This window comes from Gigantopelta aegis, chromosome 6, assembly GCF_016097555.1.
Source record: "Gigantopelta aegis isolate Gae_Host chromosome 6, Gae_host_genome, whole genome shotgun sequence".
NCBI lineage: Eukaryota > Metazoa > Mollusca > Gastropoda > Neomphalida > Peltospiridae > Gigantopelta > Gigantopelta aegis.
Genome location: NC_054704.1, coordinates 56,767,695 through 56,787,379, shown reverse-complemented (window position 1 = coordinate 56,787,379; position 19,685 = coordinate 56,767,695). Strand labels below are relative to the sequence as shown.

The window sequence follows — 19,685 nt, the reverse complement described above, 5'->3', positions numbered from 1 at the left end:
TTGTAATAACAACACTTTCAGTTCGAAAATTCAGTAAAGCTAGTCAAAAGCTTAAAGAAAGTCGAAATAACGAAACTACGAAAATATACAAGGACGCGTTCATCGGGATATTTCAAAGCAAATATCTTACTCTGTCAACACAGATACAGTACAGTTCGGATTTGTGAAGTTTGCGAAAATACACTATGAAGCCATTAGACTGTACATCTGTACAGAGGGTGTGTCATGGTGAGAGAAAGGGCTGTCAGTTGGTGCATCACGCCCCAGTCTTGAGTTCCAGCATTTTCAGCATATCGATGGTACTTCCAATCGTAGTCTTTGCGTTCTGGACATCAACCTTGGCGTTATCAAAATGCTTGTCGACAACATCTTGTGGAGTGCAACCAATTCGGAAATAAGTGATTTGACCTGTTTGAAAATAAAGAAAGAAGTAACGTGTTAGTTACAGTGGTTATGACGTTGAAAAACTAAATCACAATGACCTTCTGGAAAATGATGTGGTAAATTGTATCTTGTTATCTCAGATTGTATTTATTTTTAATTTGAAAATAACCGAGATTGTGACCATGTATTACATACCGGGGAGGGGGTGGGGGTGGGGGGTGGGGGGGGGGAGGCGTATCGCCAAAGAGTTAATCATTCTCGTGTCTACATTTGCACAAATAAAATACAAATACAAGGGGTGAAGAAACAGCAATCGCGTAGTAGTTACCATGGTCGCATGAATCATTACAAATTAAAAATATACAGTTATAAATTAACTGAATTGCAAATAAATGCCAAACATTAAATCTGAATGGACAAATAAATGTTTCTCAAAGTCAATCTAGTGAGTTTGATTGCTAAAAAGATTAAGAATTGTTTAACAACCTTCGTCAATCTTCGTGCAGTTCACCACTGTTGACGCAGATGCTTCGTTCGAGTCCCCATCGCAGATCATCCCGTCCAGTTTATGTCCTGAAAAGGGCACATGTATCACAGTCAAATAAAACGAAGAAATCTTCAATGGTACTATCAGTTGATCATTATTAACACGATTAATAGCAATAGTATTACTATAATACGATCTTATGATTATAGATGTGCAAACTATTTTCTAATACTAGTGGTATAATACTCCAGCAGTTAGACCTGGTGTTTATTTTATTACAACAATGTCCATAGATATTATTTCTTTCTTATTTTAAGCATCACTATACAAACACTGTCCAAATTCTAGCCAGGTCTTGTCAATTACTCAATCAAAAGTAAAGGTATGTGGGACCTTTTCAGTCAAGACCTCTTGTTCCCCATCTCAATACGTTATATATAGCAATCGGGTTTCTTTAGACATGTTTTGAATATGACATTTGATTAAATGTGGTGATGTATCGCTAAGAAGATTTGTTTTAATTTGACTTTCCTAGACCAAAGTGTAGTATTGTAGCTTACGTTCGATAAACGCCTGATACCAGGCAATGAATTAGTCCCTTACTATCACACTGAATGCAGATGTATTTGTGATGCTCATTGTTCGGCTGTCATTTACTTACCAAGCGAGTTGATCAGCATATCGTGGTGTGTACTGTCAGCTCCCCCACTGGGATTTCCCGAAGTAATGGCTATTGGACCGGACACGGAGACAAGGTAGGCGAGGACAGAACTGTCAGGGACGCGAATGCAGATGCTGTCCTTCGTTCCTATGATATCATAGGCATCACCGACTCCCAGTCTGTACATCCAGGGTCCCTTGGGAACCACACAGCTGATTCCTCCAGGATAGCATCTCTTCATGAAGGCCCACAGAAGTGGACTGAAATCAGGGTTAGCCGTTCTCAGCTGGTCTAGGCTTGACAAACATAGACATATGGGTTTCTCAGATGGACGTTCCTTCACTGTGTAGATCTTCTTAATGGAGTCTGGGTGTTTGCAGGACGCTCCGATCGCATACACTGTATCAGTGGGAGTTCCTATGACTCCGCCGTTGTCCAGGATGTGGGCAACCTCACGTAGGGCAGACGCCTGGTGTGAAGGATATAATGGACATGGAGGTGCGTTCTTGGAGTTGTTCTGTTCTGTCTTGGCATCGTCAAAGTGTTTGTCCACTAGCTCCTTTGGAGTGCAGCCAATTCTGAAATAACTTATTTCTCCTAAAAGAAAACAAACAATTATATTACTTTTTTTATTTCAAATAACATGTAACAAGTGTAGTACTTTAGGGGAGGTTAATTCGATGTTTGTATCGGTCTAAAGCTAAACTGGCTTTATTATAGGGCTCATGCTGAAGGATCTGGTCGTATTGTAGATTGGTATCTTTTTCCATAATACATGTACCTATTTATATGCAATATGTACAATTTGATTTTGAAATTCTATAAGGATAGGGTAATCAAATATTAGTATATTCTTAATAGCTCGTTAGTTTATTGCACCCGTTTGATGATTATTATTTCATTATACAGTAGTTTCAATAAGTATCTGTACTGGTCTGTGGTTAAAACCACTTAGTCGCTTCAGCTGTTACCAATGGATCCAATGTGTGGGATCTCTTAATTCAATGTAGAGACAAGACATACCTTGATCAATCTTTGTGCAGTTTACCACTGTGGAGGCACACGTTTCTTTAGAATCTCCGTCACAAATCACGCCATCCAATTTGTGCCCTTTAATCATACATAATATAAATTAAAATGGAATTTTTGATGAGGTACATTCCATTGCTATATGCATAATCCATATAATATTGCTTGGCAAACTTAACACGTTTAGGTATATATTATTATTATTATTATTATTATTAACCAAATGAAAACGAAGTGGAATAAAATAAGATTATTAAACTATTAATGTTTTTATTTAATGACTATTAAAGTTTAATGAGTAAATTATTATATATTATATATTATTATTCAGTCCAGCAATGATTCAATGATTTTAATAAACCATATAAAGATAAAAGACAATATTAATGCTTTCTTACCAAGTGAATTTATCAGCATATCATGATGGACACTATCGGCACCTCCACTTGGGTTGCCAGAAGTGATGGCAATTGGACCGGAAATGGATACAAGGTATGACAGCACGGAACTATCAGGGACGCGGATACAGATGCTGTCTTTGGTGCCAATTATGTCGTAAGCATCCCCGACTCCCAGGTTGTACATCCAGTCACCCTTGGGCACAACGCAGCTGATTCCTCCAGGATAGCATTTGTCCATGAAAGACCAGAGCAGAGGACTAAAGCCTGGGTTGGCTTCTCTCAGCTGATCCAAATTGGACAGGCACAGACAGATGGGTTTCTCAGAGGGCCTCTCTTTCACCGTGTAGAGCCTCTTAATAGATTCTGGGTACTTGCACGATGCCCCGATGGCATAAACGGTATCCGTTGGTGTTCCAATAACGCCACCATTATTAAGAATGTCCGCGACTTCCTGAAGGGACGATGCTTTCTTGGAATGAAAGAGTGGACAAGGAGGCTCTGACAGCTGCTTCATCTCCGCTTTGGCGTCTTCGAAATGGTTGTCTACCACCTCTTTGGGCGTACACCCAATCCGGAAATAGCTGATCTCTCCTACAATTGCTCAACTTAGTAAACTCATGTGACGCAAGAAATGTAGTAAACATTCCATTAAAATTTTTTAAATCGGGATTGTTTGATAATATATATATATATATTCTATGATATATTTGCTTGTATCAATTTATATCTTTTCAGAAACTGATGTGTGTCTTTTTTCATTATTGTTAAGCCCCCTTTTTTTCTAAATGTATAGCATATAGAATTTATTCAGTAATTCGATGTATACAATTGTGTGTGTTTGCTAATGTTAACTAGTTATTTTAATTAAGGTATTATGTTAAATTAAAGTAATTACTTGCTTTGGTATTACATACCTTCATCGATATTGACACAGTTAACAACAGTTGATGCCGACAGTTCATTAGAGGGACCATCACAGATCATGGCGTCAAGCTTGTGTCCTGTGAAAATTACCAAGACATTTCCAAATTAAAACAAAAAACACTACCTTAAAAGTATAAAACGTTTACATCTTTACTTAGTAGCACAAGGCAGTGCTGAGTTCATTATTTTGAAAAACGTTTCCTTATATGATGTTTGTACTGTCATCGAACTACATTAAGGCTTACTACTTTATGATGCTTACTAAGTATACTGGTATAAATAAATAAAAAAGCTTACCAAGGGAGTTAATCAGCATATCATGATGGATGCTGTCAGCGCCACCACTTGGATTACCAGATGTGATGGCTATTGGACCGGACACGGATACGAGGTAGGCCAGAACCGAACTATCCGGGATGCGGATGCAGATACTATCCTTCGTTCCGACGATGTCGAAGGCGTCACCAACTCCTAAATTGTACATCCAGTATCCCTTGGGAACCACACAGCTGATTCCCCCAGGATAGCAATGCTCCATAAAATTCCACAACAACGGGCTGAAGTTCGGGGAGGCCTCTCTCAGCTGGTCCAGAGATGACAAACATAAACAGATGGGTTTTTCTGATGGGCGTTCTTTAACCGTGTAGATTCTGCGGATGGCGTCCGGGTGTTTGCAAGAAGCTCCAATGGCGTATACTGTGTCAGTGGGCGTCCCCACGACCCCGCCGTTGTCGAGAATTTCCGCCACCTGCTGAAGTGCAGACGCCTTCTTTGACTGAAACAGGGGACACGGAGGTTTGATCCCCATCTCTTCCTTTGCCTTCTGGAAGTGAGCGTCCACGACCTGCTGTGGGGTGCAGCCAATCCGGAAGTAACTGATTTCACCTGAATGTAATTAGCAAATGCCAACAGTTCGTAAATAAGAACACACTTTTCAGAATTATAACAGTATGTACTTTGTTCAGAAATGTGACAACTGCGCACATCAAACGTTTCATTTTTATTTATTTTTTAAACTAGTATTTGACATGCCTATATCGAAAATGGTTGAATTAGTAGTAATTTAATACACTGTTTGTGGGGAATGTGGTTTTACCTTCGTTGATTTTCATGCAGTTCACAACCGTAGACGCCGACGTTTCGTTGGATTCTCCATCACAAATCATACCATCAAGCTTGTGGCCTGGAAGATAATACAAGCTTTATACTGAAAAACGTATATGCTATGAATCCGAAAGTAATAGAAAGTTTAGGATGCACCAATTCCACAGACATGTAAACAGTTGCGTTGTTGATATATCAAGCAGTTACTATTTTGCACAAATGATATGCATACATTTGCTTTGAAAATATACTTTATTCGTAGTGCAGTCATAATTTAAATCACCGCCATGTATCACAAGTTTTTGTTTGGATTACTTTAAAAATATCAGGGCATGCTGTGCTCAATACATAATTCGGATTCCAAATAACAGCTGAGAAATTTCTCTTAACAATGTTTCTGAAAGTATTCACAATATATTTCAAGCTATTTACCCAATGAATTGATAAGCATGTCATGATGCGTGCTGTCAGCGCCACCGCTAGGATTCCCGGAAGTGATGGCTATGGGACCGGAAACGGAAACAAGGTACGCCAAGACGGAACTGTCGGGAATACGAATGCAGATGCTATCCTTGGTTCCGATGATGTCGTAGGCGTCACCGACACCTAGGTTGTACATCCAGTCGCCTTTTGGCACGACGCAGCTGATGCCGCCAGGGTAGCACTTGTCCATGAAAGACCAGAGAAGAGGAGTGAAATTGGGCTTGGCCGCTCGCAGCTGGTCGAGGTCGGACAGACACAGACAGATGGGTTTCTCGGCAGGTCGCTCCTTGACCGCGTAGATCTTCCTGATCGACTCAGGGTGCTTGCAGGACGCACCGATCGCGTAGACCGTGTCAGTCGGAGTGCCCACAACTCCGCCATTGTCGATGATTCTGGCTGCGTCCTGTAAAGAGGAGGCTTTGCGCGAATCGAACAAGGGGCAAGGCGTGTTTGACTCAATCTTGGTCACTTCTTGTTGTTGTTGCTGCTGCTGCTGCTGAAAAAAAGACGTGGTATGACTTAAATATTATTTCATTACCAGCACGAAAAACAAATCGGCCATTGGGAGTCAGGCAATGGTAATACATATATAACAAATATATCAGTTTAAAAATAATATATGATTAAAACACAGTGTAAAGAGCTCATTATTAAGATTCTAAGAAGTTTTATTGGTTTACATTTGATATAATATTATACCCAATTCATTAAGGAATTGTTTTAAAATTAAATTAAGACTAAATTATTTTAAATTTAAAACAATAGGAAAAAGAAAAGGTGATCCATAAAAGTTTTGCTAAAATGCGTTAATTGAAATAATACTTCCCTCTTCACAAGAGATCGGTCAATGGGTAATCGAGCTCTTCCCAGGGTAAACATGTCTTTTTGTAGGGCAGATACTTCAAATAATCGCTTACTACTATATAGTCTATATAGCCAAATGTGTGATGACAGAGCTAATGTATGCCTACGATGCATCCTCAAACTTTGCAAATTTAGATTTTATTTGTTATTTTAAATATGTACATGCGATGAATACAAAATAAATGAATATTGGAAAATAGTGTTTAGAACTGAGATCTGGGAAACTTAGACAGACAAGCCATTCCCTTACCTTGGCTACAGGTTCGCTTGCAGACTCAACCAATGAACGTCCATTGACACTGTTAACCATCTTGAAAATCTATTTAATAATAATAATAATAATAATAATAATAATGTGAAACATTTGTTATTAAATTAATTAGATATAAATGAACACTTTGTATTGCTGATACAAATAAGATTTATTAATATATTTCGATAAAACTTAAATTATTTCTTTCTTTTTTTCTATAAATAAATATTTTTTACAAATATTAATTTAAGAAACAGAGTGACATACGAAATTTTAAGATTACACAATTGTTTTGTGAATATTAGTAAAAAAAAAAGAGAAAAGTTATATATCTAATAAACTTTATATCGAAGTACTTCAGTTGACTGGTTTGTTTGTCGTAAGAAGAAAACAGTTTGTTTTTAGAATTAATGTTTAAAACATTGTACATTTGTTTCTGTATTATTTAATAATTATGAATCAAAATAATATATACAAAAAATTCTCTAAATAGTAAAGTAATTAAATTTTCTTACCTGAAATTTTAGCACACGTAAATATCAAAATGAAGATATTAAATTTAAAATCTTTATGTGTTCTTTTTCTGTATGTTCACTGAACTGTCAACTATAGAGCTGTGATGACAATGTGGCAAGTTACGCGAGTTTATATAGCAATATTTGACCCGAAATCTAATGTTAGCTTGTTGGATTTTTTTAGTCAGTAAGGCGTAACCCAAGTTGTACGTCATTGTTTTCATCACATCATTAACATGGCCGGCGAGATGCACCGACCTTGGGGGATCCCAAAGACAATTCTCTTTGTTTCTCGAGTACTGTCGACGTATGAGCGAGCTCACGTAGTTCGTTTTCACGCCGAGAACGAGTGCTGTGTTACAGGTGTCTCCCGCTGAACGCAGATTGTATGTATTTAGTTATGAATGATTCAAAATGGTTTTGTGGTTTTCCGCTTTCGTGGCCGTCGCTTGCAGCGTTCGACTGCCGGTCGCGCGCGCTACAACCGACCGCGGGTTTGTGACGCGCTCCAGCACGTGACACGGCGCACCAACGTCAAAAGACAAAGTCCAGCAGGGGCCATCTAGCAACCCCGCTATGCGACCTTCTCGTGTGGTTTCGTCATTGTTGTTGTTTACTTAACGCCTAGTGGATGTTTTCATCACACACACGACATGAACGATGAAAATGCATTTTTGACGTTGCATGCTGTTATACTTCATTCGGTATATATATACCCAATGTAATTTATATGATCAAATCATAACAGCACTGTCGCTACATTTAACTTTCAATTTGTAACCAAGATAAAGTCAAAGTATTGTTTAAATTTAGATCGATTTCTTGATTTGCGTTTAAAAATAATTTTCATTGAAATTGTAGGCATACAAAAATATAACTACACGCGATGGTGTGAAAACAACAACAACAGACACTACTACAACAACAACAACAACACCATCAACAACAACAACAACAACAACACTAACACAAATGTGAAAGAGCAATACAAAGCAACAAAGATAAACCACTAGACTAATACAATATACTCATGTCACTTTTCTTATTGAGACAGCTGAAACCAATGGCTGTAACTTGGGACTTTGTAGCCTAGTTTTATCTAATAATTATATGTTGAGGGACAGTGCGTGGAATATTATCTTACTACAAATAGTTAAGAGTATTGCCAGTTTGTGGATACAATTGTAGACATCAGCAGGTCACCATTTGTAAACGCAGTGAGCGGATATAGAATTCATCTGAATTATTTCAGAAAAGGGATGCAACTTTTACAGAACAGAGACAATATTCCAAAGTCCATTAAAGTACGGGGCGGGATGTAGCCTGATGCGCGGTCGGTCTAGGATCTATCCCAGTCGGTGGGCCTACTGGGCTATTTCTCGTTCGAGCCAGTGCTCCACATCTGGTGTAACAAAGGCCGTGGTATATACTATCCTGTTTGTGGAATGCAGCATTTAAAAGATCCCCTGTTGCTAATCGGAAAGAGTAGCGGGTTATCCGACGCCATATACTAAGTAATTGAAATGTGTTGAGTGCGTCGTTAAATAAAACATTACTTCCATCCTTCCATTAACATACAATATTATATATGGCAGTCTTTCACAGATTTACCCTCACAGACCAAGATATTAAATCTCCTGCTCTAGTTAAAACAAATTCCTTATCCACCTGTTAAACAAAGGATATTTAGGGAAATCTGAAGTTCGCTGGGGTGGGTGGTGCACTAGGACCCATGCCTAAAACGTCTTAGTAAATTAACTTCAGTCGAAAGCATGTTAACCGTATACGCGTTTCTCTATGTACGCTATAGCAAATAACGTGGTATGTGTTATTCTCATTGAAGACGGGCACACAAAAACACTTGCTGCTAATCGACAGAAGAAAGTTAAAAGATTGTTTTGTTTAGCGATACCGTATTGAGTTTTTAAACATCGGCCATTGGATGTCAAGCGTTTGGTTATCTCCGATACACTGGCGTAACCATGTAAGTATGTATGTATGTATGTATGTATGTATGTATGCATGTGTGTATTTATAAAATTTAATGCAGTTTTTAAAAACAAGTTTGATTGCGGGGAGGGGGCATGCTTCCCGTGGTCCACCCTGCCTACGCCACTGCTCTGACAAATAAACTTGAGAGGAAAGCCGTTACATTTTGCAAGGGATCTTTTGTGTGAACGTCCTCACAGGTAGGGCAATACATTACGCGACTCGAGCACTCCCGGGAAGGGGGGGGGGGGGGGGGGGGGGTACCGCCCCTCGACAGAAGAAGTCGAAGTATCATCAGCAGGTTTCCTCTCTCATTGTCCTGACCAAGGCTCGCTGTTACCATCTAATGGCCACTGGTTAAACAACACAACGGTTTCGCAACCACACAATTACTGTTACGGATAATCATAATCGGCAGAATTTACAAAGCCTGTTTGTAACTACATACAGTTAGAATACAAACAAAACAATACAAAATCGAGGCTTCGTAAATTTGGCCAATATGATTCAGTAACAGTATTAAAGTCCGAACCAAATTGTTAACAACTACGACAAATTACTCCTCTGCCTTTCTGTGTTTTGGTTCGGACTTCAAACGTTTAGCTAGTTTCGCTGATTGGCACGGTTGGTGACTTAAAGATGGCGGCGTTCTCAATTTTAAATTATATATTAGCCAAGAACTGTATTACATGTAGCTGGCCTTTAAATCGTAAACAGCTAGAAGAAAATTGCTGTGACGTCACCAACTACACTCACAGTGGTGACCTATCACTAACCGTAACAGTAAGTGTGGGTGCGAAACTTCTGTAATGTGCTGGGATATCGGTAGACGAACGTTTCCTTTAGGTCACGTCATAGGTTTTAACATGCACATTCAGAACAAGCTGTTGTAGCACACGCCTGTATTCTTGTGACGTTTCCTTTCCATCCATCAGGTGTATGTGGGCACAGCTCGGGTGAGGGGCATCTTGACCAGTCACTGGAAGGCCTGCATGTCGGTCACACAGGCGGGGAAGAACTTCACAGCGGACTACTATTTCTCAGGTAGGTTCATTCTGGTGATGCCCGTCTCTGGTGGTTGGACTATAGAGATACTGTAGAACGTTTGAGTCGGACTATAGACATACTGTAGAACGTTTGAGTCGGACAATAGAGATACTGTAAAACCTTAGAGTCGGACTATAGAGACACTGTAGAATCTTAGAGTCGGACTATAGAGATACTGTAGAACCTTAGAGTCCGACTATAGATATACTGTATAACCTTAGAGTCCGACTATAGATATACTGTATAACCTTACAGTCTGACTATAGATATACTGTATAACCTTAGATTCCGACTATAGAGATACTGTATAACCTTAGAGTCCGACTATAGAGATACTGTATAACCTTAGAGTCCGACTATAGAGATACAGTATAACCGTAGAGTCCGACTATAGATATACTGTATAACCTTAGATTCCGACTATAGAGATACTGTATAACCTTAGAGTCCGACTATAGAGATACTATATAACCTTAGAGTCTGACTATAGAGATACTGTATAACCATAGAGTCTGACTATAGATATACTGTAGAACCTTAGAGTCCGACTATAGAGATACTGTATAACCTTAGAGTCTGACTATAGATATACTGTATAACCTTAGAGTCGCACTATAGATATACTGTAGAACCTTAGAGTCGGACTATAGAGATACTGTATAGCCTTAGAGTCTGACTATAGAGATACTGTAGAACCTTAGAGTCGGACTATAGAGATACAGTAGAACCTTAGAGTCGAACTACAGAGATACTGTAGAAGATTTGAGTCGGACTATAGAGATACTGTAGAACTTTAGAGTCGGACTACAGAGATACTGTAGAACCTTAAGAGTCGAACTACAGAGATACTGTAGAACCTTAGAGTCGGACTACAGAGATACTGTAGAACCTTAGAGTCGGACTATAGAGATACTGTAGAACCTTAAGAGTCGAACTACAGAGATACTGTAGAAGATTTGAGTCGGACTATAGAGATACTGTAGAACGTTAGATCGGACTATAGAGATACTGTAGAACCTTAGAGTCGGACTATAGAGATACTGTAGAACCTTAAGAGTCGAACTACAGAGATACTGTAGAAGGTTTGAGTCGGACTATAGAGATACTGTAGAACCTTAGAGTCTGACTATAGAGATACTGTAGAACCTTAGAGCCGGACTATAGAGATAGTGTAGAACATTAAGAGTCGAACTGCAGAGATACTGTAGAACCTTAGAGTCGGATATTTTCTCTTCAGCAGCAGCCACCAGCTATAGAAGGGCCACCTCCATATTCTAAAAACATGTACTGTAATACAAACTAACTTGCACTAAGCAGCCACCTGTCTGAAAATTCATCTCACGATTCTCCGAAAGTATGTAATATGGTGAAAACTGATATCTTGAAGCTACAGACCTTAAATCTAGAGAAATGTAGGCCTACGTTTTGTTTTGTTTTTGTTGCGCACAGAGCCGTAATTGGTGACAAAATGTATGTGCAGTTAAGGAGTAGCTAAGCTAGGGTATCCCTTCGAGGGTTATTATTATTGTTTTTGAAAATTGGTTTTTGCGTGTATCACAGGTCAAATTATATTATTACTGAAATATTTTTTTCAGAAGTCATCTCTTTCACAACATGCTAAAATAATATGACTCCAGCAAAGAATTACTAAAAAGCCTAGCGATCCTGAACTAATTTTGTTCGATATATATACAGAACTTTATGTTGCACACCTTTTCTGCTATTCAGTGTCATTGGGACGTGTTGGGTTTTTTATGAATCTCTCGATATATTCACAAATCATCCAGCTATGCACACGCATTGCGTCACATGGCTGGAATCGGTGACGTAGTGATCAGTTCTGTCAGCTTTAGAGCTTGCAGGTTCTGGTTTTGCTTTCTAGTACCAGTTGTAATTCGAAGTGAATTTTTAATAGCCCAATGGTTTGTAGGTGTGGGTAACTTTTGGCATCCATTCATCAGAAAACTGTTCACACTCGCCTGTTGTGGACACAGCCTCTTTGACATTTCAAGAGAGTTATGTCCAAGACACAACACAGTCAATGGCAGGGACGGGGGTATAGGGGCAAGACTAAGAACAATAATGTATTAACGCTCGGGTCATTGCACAAGGACAAAGTAGATACATATATATTATTTAAAAGGTGTTATGTCATAAAGCGACTTGCAGTAACCAATCATTAACACCTGTTCTCGACTACAGCCCATAAGTCTGAGTTGTGGGCCAAGGATGTCGTGTTTGAACATTGATTAGTTATAATCAGAACAGAACAGAACAGAACAGAACTTTTATTACGCTCAGGCCGTTGCACAACGGCATATGCTAGGGTTTACAGGAGACAATAGTATAATAGTATTGATACTAATGCAATAAAAATAATAGAGACAATAGTATAATACAAATACAATAAAATAATCAAGACAGTAATAAAATACAAATGGAATAAAGTAATGTAATGTCACATTATTGTAATTTTTACCAAATGTGTTAATCTTAATATGTATCAGATGCACACACACGCACATGCACGCACGCACATATACAACACGCAGATATGTATATATGTATATTTGGGTAGTAATAGTCGTTGAATTATTTACAATAACTATTACTACCCACGTATACATCTCTGTGTGTGGTGTGTGTGTGTGCGTGCGTGCGTGTGCGTGTGTCTGTGTGTGCATCTGAAACATATTAAGATTAGCACATTTGGTAGCAATTACAATGATGTGACATTACATTACTTTATTTCATTTGTATTACATTACTATTGTCTCTATTATTTTTATTGCAAATATATCAGTACTATTATATTAAATATGCCAGTGTTCTTTTAGGGTTTACTGCATTTATCAATAATTTCGTTTATTAATTTACACAATGTCTTGATCAGGAAGATTAATTAAGTGAACGTCGCTTTAATACATTAGATATTTGTTTACAGCCGGGAACTGGACCACTGCCTCGTCCAGTCCTAACGTTCCAGTTCGCATTGAACTCCAGGGAGTTCAGACGTTCTCCAACGGCACGGCACCCAGATCGTTCCACCGCGTCTACGACTTCTTTAGATTTAGAGCAGATTCAACAGTAGACAGAACTTACTTTGAGGTGAGAGAGAGAGAGAGAGAGAGAGAGAGAGAGAGAGAGAGAGAGAGAGAGAGAGAGAGAGAGAGAGAGAGAAGACGCAGAGATTTTTCCCATAGGCAGAACAGTACATACCACGGAATGTCCTCTGGCATTAGTCGATACAATAGAAACATTAAGAATGGAACTACGAATACAAAAAATAACTAATGTTTAACAAACAGCATAATATGTTGTTCAACTAGTGATATTCATATCCTTTACTGGAGATGTCATCCTTCTTGAACCGCCAAAAAGAGGGCTGCCATACCCAGACTGTACTGAATCAAAACTATCACCGGACAGAACTCATTAGAATAAGTATAGCTGTGATGACACGCACTCATAAATCACTGTCATAACAGTGATGCTATTAGGTGTTCGCAAAAGCAATGTATTTTTTATTTAGCATTTTCTTATAAACAGATTATCACGTATCACAGGGTTTTTTTTTTATATAATTAGTTTTATTTACTATAGAGCACTGCTTAGATCAGAAAATATCACAGTGCGGTCACTGAATGGGACAGAAACTCGGATAGAAGCTCTATCAGTGATCATGATGTCTGTCATTTTGTAGACTCCCAAAGGGGTGATCTGTCCAGGACGTGTGACGACAAAGTCAATCCCGACTCTCCCCAACTACTATTACTTCAGACAAGAAACCATAGTTCCAGGGGCTGGCACCATAGGCATGTCAGACGTAAGTATTTCAACTTGATTCCCTAGTAGCAGCCATTTGGAACAGCAAACCTAGCAACTGTCTTAATAATACTTACATATTAATTGATTTCCAACAATTCGTTGGTGGTTGTTGATTTTGTTTGCATGTTTGTGTGTGGGTTTTTTGTTGTTGTTGTTGTTGTTGGGGTGTTGGGGGTGGAGGGGGGGGGGGGTGTTGAGTAGGTTGTCAAGACTGATGGAGAAGTTAATCTGAGCGTTAAAAAAGTACTATCCGTGACGAAACCATTAAAACATTGTTCATGTTATCATCAAATTAACACGTAACGATAAATCCCTTAGAACTCCAACATTAATGAGGTTAATCAAATACAAACTAATTTCCAGAAGGCTTAATATGCTATAGAAAGTTAAATTTGACTGAGATATTTCCATGGTTTAGTGAATGACTTCCTAATTACAGTGGCGTCAGTTATAGTGGTCCATTTAGACCAATACTTAAATATGTCAGTAAAGTATGTGTTGATGCTTAGTTCATTACACATTGCTGTATCTTATTATTATAGCTATCTACTACATGCACATTAAATTATAATGAGTTACAGATTTGGTAGGACTGTTTACCACGTAACTCTAGAGGTTAATGTGTTAATATTCGTATACACTTGCTATACATTAAGCCCAGTGGTAAATCGTTCGCTTGATGCGCGGTCGGTTTAGGATCGATCTCTGTCGGTGGACCCATTGGGCTATTTTTCGTTCCAGCCAGTGCTCCACAACTGGAGTAACAAAGGCCGTGGTATGTACTATCCTGTCTGTGGGATGGTGCATATAAAAGATCCCTTGCTGTTAATCGAAAAGAATAGCCCATGAAGTGGCGACAGCGGGTTTCCTCTCTCAATATCTGTGTGGTCCTTAACCATATGTATGACGCCATATGACCGTAAATAAAATGTGTTGAGCGGTCGTTAAATAAAACATTTCCTCCCTTCTGCTATACATTACGATATGTCTATCAACATTAGCGATTAATACATTACAGAACTGATCTATTAAATATTTTACAGATTTGCTGTGACTGTTTTCAATATGAACTTCAAAAGTTAGAATATTCCAACTGCTATGACATTATGCACTTTAGATATTTTAAATATACCGGTATTGCAAGTTTAGTATATGAACTTCTAAGTTACTACATTACAGATTTGGTATGACTATGAATACAAGCTCGTTCGTGCCGATTCTAGGCAAGATGGGTACGGACCACCGTTCTATACTCCTAACCCAGTGACGGAAATTCACGACTACACGGCAGGTAAAACAAGTCATAGAAATTAATTTCATTTGAACGTATTTTCGTGCTTATATCCAATTAAGATTCAGGCACGCTGTCATGGGCACACACCTCAGCTATCTGGGCTGTCTGTCCAGGACAGTGGGCATAGAAATTGACTGTGAGTGTGTGTTTAAAGAATGGCGTGAAGATTTCATACATAGTTTTACACTGAAGACCAACATTTTAATAGCAGTCAAATTAACTTTTACTCGAAATTACATGTATGTATCTCATTAACGTTTTCAAAGGCCTTCAACCATGTTCCCTGGATAAAGAGTCTCCCAACTAATATCGCTGCACTGAAGACTCATGACTGACATTTGGAATTAGACATATCTTAAGTAACTGCTAATGAATGGGAAATCAATAGAACACGTAATAGGTGTTGAAATACAAATGCGAATTGCCATTCGTCAGATTAAGACTTTAGAATTCACTGCTGATAATCAGTAGTGATAGTAGACATGTGGTTAACATTCACTGCTGATAATCAGTAGTGACAGTAGACATGTGGTCACAAAGAGGTTTCTTTTGAAGTAGTTAATAGACACTCTGTACGTAATGTGCTGGAGTGTCGTTAACGGCTATTCCTTTTCTGCTTGTTGCTTTTATGACTGATAGATGTTGGCTTCATTTGTACAAGAGGACGGGATCTAACTCTGTCGGTAGAGCGTTCGCCTGTGGTGCTTAGGTCATAGGATCGAACCACCTCGGTGGATCCATTAGTTTTTTTTTAGTACCGACGATTGATTTAACAAGACCGTGGTATGTGCAGTCCTGTATGTGGGAAGGTGCATATAAAATATCTCTTGCTGCTAATGACATTTAAAAAAAAAAAAATTCTTCTGAAGATTATGTGTCAGAATTACCAAATGTGGGGTCAGCTTCATGTTCCGTCAGGGTTAGGGTTAGGATTCCTCAGCTCCATGTTCCCTCGGGGTTAGGGTTAGGGTTCCTCAGCTCCATGTTCCCTCAGGGTTAGGGTTAGGGTTCCTCAGCTCTATGTTAGGGTTAGGGTTAGGGTTAGGGTTAGCTGATGGAACTTATAACTGAGGGAACATATAGATGAGGGAACATAGATATGATCATCCAAATGATATATGGGGCGTGACGTAGCCCAGTGGTAGAGCATTCGCTTGATGCGCGGTCGGTCTAGGATCGATCCACGTCGGTGGACCCATTGGGCTATTTCTCGTTCTAGCCAGTGCTCCACAATTGGTGTAACAAAGACCGTGATATATACTATCATGTCTGTGGGATGGTGCATATAAAAGATCACTTGCTGCTAATTGAAAAGAGTAGCCCATGAAGTGGCGACAGTGGGTTTCCTCTCTCAATATCTGTGTAGTCCTTAACCATATGTCTGACGCCATATAACCGTGGGTGAAATGTGTTGAGTGCGTCGTTAAATAAAACATTTCCTTACTTCCAAATGTTATATTGTTCTTACACATTACCAACTGTTATACTGCCCTTACACATGACCAACTGTTATACTGTCATTACACATTACCAACTGTTATACTGTCCTTACACATTACCAACAAACTGTCCACTCATTTCGAGGTTGACCCGATATTGGGATACGAACCCAGCATCTACCAGTTTTAAACCCGATGACTCGGTCACCTGTTCTGCTGAAGCTTGTTAAGTTGTTTTGTCTCGTCTCTAGGCGTGAGATACCTGAAAGATCACGTCACGGGCAACTGCAGTGTGTGGCCGCTACAGAACGGGTCGTTCGACTCGGACCGGACCATCCAGGCGTTCAGAGTGAACGGATCGTACGTGCTGCACATGAAAAACCCCATGGCGCTGTTCGGCTTGGCAGGCAACTTCACCTACACCGGCGTGGTCAGTTGAGTGCGGCGACACAACGTCACTCATTGTAGCAGACGTGTCACAGTTCACAGTCGTGTAACTCAGGCGGTTACGACGAGCATGGGCGTCTCGAAACATGGCTTTCTGGGCGGGAGGAAATTAGATGTGACAGTGATAATAGCGACCGAAGAGAGCCTGACAATGAGAGAGAGAGAGAGAGAGAGAGAGAGAGAGAGAGAGAGAGAGAGAGAGAGAGAGAGAGAGAGAGAGAGAGAGAGAGAGAGAGAGAGAGAGAGAGAGAGAGAGAGAGAGAGAGAGAGAGAGAGAGAGAGAGAAAGAAAGAGAGAAAGAAAGAAAGAAAGAAATAGAAGAGGGAGACAAACAATTAGAGAAAAAAACAAGAATGTGCGTCTATCTCTCTCGGTGTGTGTGTGTGTGTGTGTGTGTGTGTGTGTGTGTGTGTATGTGTGTGTGCATGTGTGTGTGTGTGCGTGTACGTGTACGTGTGTGTGTTGGTGTGTGTGTGTGTATGTGTGTGTGTGAGTGTGTGTGTGTGTGTGTGTGTGTTTGTGTATGTGTGTGTGTTTTAATCAAAAGTTCTACAGTAGATAGAGGTCTCCAGCAGGCGGTAGTCTCTAGATGAGCTTGAGAACTCGAGTAATTAGTTGTTCAGAGTAGCTAGGAGTCTAGAGTAATTATTGGTTCAGAGTAACTAGGTGTCTACAGTAATTAGGGATTCAGAGTAACTAGGGGTCTAGAGTAATTAGGGATTCAGAGTAACTAGGGGTCTAGAGTAATTAGGGATTCAGAGTAACTAGGGGTCTAGGTTAATTATTGGTTCAGAGTAACTAGGGGTCTAGAGTAATTAGGGATTCAGAGTAACTAGGGGTCTACAGTAATTAGGGATTCAGAGTAACTAGGGGTCTACAGTAATTAGGGATTCAGAGTAACTAGGGGTCTAGAGTAATTAGGGATTCAGAGTAACTAGGGGTCTAAAGTAATTAGGGATTCAGAGTAACTAGGGGTCTAGGGTAAGTATTGGTTCAGAGTAACTAGGGGTCTAGGGTAATTATTGGTTCAGAGTAACTAGGGGTCTAGATTAATTAGGGATTCAGAGTAACTAGGGGTCTAAAGTAATTAGGGGTTCAGAGTAACCAGGGGTCTAGAGTAATTAGGGATTCAGAGTAACTAGGGGTCTAAAGTAATTAGGGGTTCAGAGTAACCAGGGGTCCAGAGTAATTAGGGGTTCAGAGTAACTAGGGGTCTAGACTTATTCGGGGTTCAGAGTAACTAGGGGTCTAAAGTAATTAGGGATCCAGAGTAACCAGGGTTCTAGAGTAATTAGGGTTTCAGAGTAACTAAGGGTCTAGACTTATTAGGGGTTCAAAGTAACTTGGAGTCTAGAGTAATAGGGGATTTAGAGTAATTAGGGATTCAGAGTAACTAGAGATCTAGAGTAATTGGAATCTAAAGTAGCTAGATGTCTAGAGAAGGTGACGGTCTTTAACTGATCATCAAATCTAACGTTGCTAACCTCTGAGTCACTAGGAGTGTAAATTAGCTACGGGTATCATTCCTGTTTCAGAGATCCGCTCGGGGCGGTGTTCTGTGTGACGTGTACACGTCCCTCCAACCCAAGTACATGGTGTCCGGGATTCCCATGAACGCCACATTGGAATTCTACTTCCTGTCGGTACGTCACACTTTAAATAACTATACTAGCGCAGTTTTCTAAAGTACTAACAGTGCAGGCGTTTCTCATACAAAGCAGTTACGTATGCAATTAACTTGAGTTAAAGTGACCTAAATATAAAATATGGTATTTGTTTTCAGGCAAGTGGCTGCTTAATATAGTGAACTTAAATTCTCGAACACCAATAACTCGAACATTAACAAATAAAGCAGTAATGGTATTGTTCGACACATAATTCTACTTTTTATGTTTCTTTTTTACAAGGATGGATGGTCAGAATATCCTAATGTTGGACTCAGTGGTTACCAAGACGACTACCCCTATCAAATAGAAATAACGGTCTCAGAAGTTAGTATTATGCTCTTACTATAGTTTATTTCATAAATTTCATTTTAGATTAATTTAATTTAATTTTTAATTTAATTTGTTTTAATTAGTTTATACATTTTTATTTTACCTTATCTTTTGAAATATTATTCAATTTAATTTAATTTAATACTACTGATCCTATGGTAATAATATGGAAGAATGGGGGGTATCTGGATATCTGGAGTTGGGGGCACAATCTCTAGTGGATGGAAGCATAGTGTTTATTTATATGGAGTAGGGGAAAAAACATGTTTCGTCACCAAATGGTGGCACTTCAGTGGATTCATTCAGCTGATTTGTTTTTCTCGTTCCAATCAGTGCACCACATCTGGACAAAGGCCGTGGTGTGTGCTTTCCTGTCTATGGGAAAGTGCATATAAAAAATCCCTTGCTGCATTATGAAAAGTGTAGTGGATTTCCTCTGATGACTATGTGTCAAAATTACCAAATGTTTGACATCCAGTAGCCGATGATTAATTAATCAATGTGCTCTAGTTATGTCGTTAAACAAAACAAACTTTATT

General features: G+C 39.2%; 1 protein-coding gene across 1 annotated transcript in view; it reads left to right on the top strand.

The window, feature by feature from the left end:
• The window catches only part of LOC121374640, a 60,148-nt gene that overhangs the window by 8,014 nt on the left and 32,449 nt on the right, over window positions 1-19,685 (top strand). Inside the window, 10 exon segments of the mRNA XM_041501748.1 lie at window positions 1,913-2,030; window positions 3,020-3,116; window positions 4,534-4,681; window positions 10,030-10,138; window positions 13,086-13,249; window positions 13,845-13,967; window positions 15,119-15,260; window positions 16,954-17,132; window positions 18,685-18,792; window positions 19,057-19,140. Of these exon segments, the coding sequence (XP_041357682.1) occupies window positions 1,913-2,030; window positions 3,020-3,116; window positions 4,534-4,681; window positions 10,030-10,138; window positions 13,086-13,249; window positions 13,845-13,967; window positions 15,119-15,260; window positions 16,954-17,132; window positions 18,685-18,792; window positions 19,057-19,140 (1,272 nt within the window).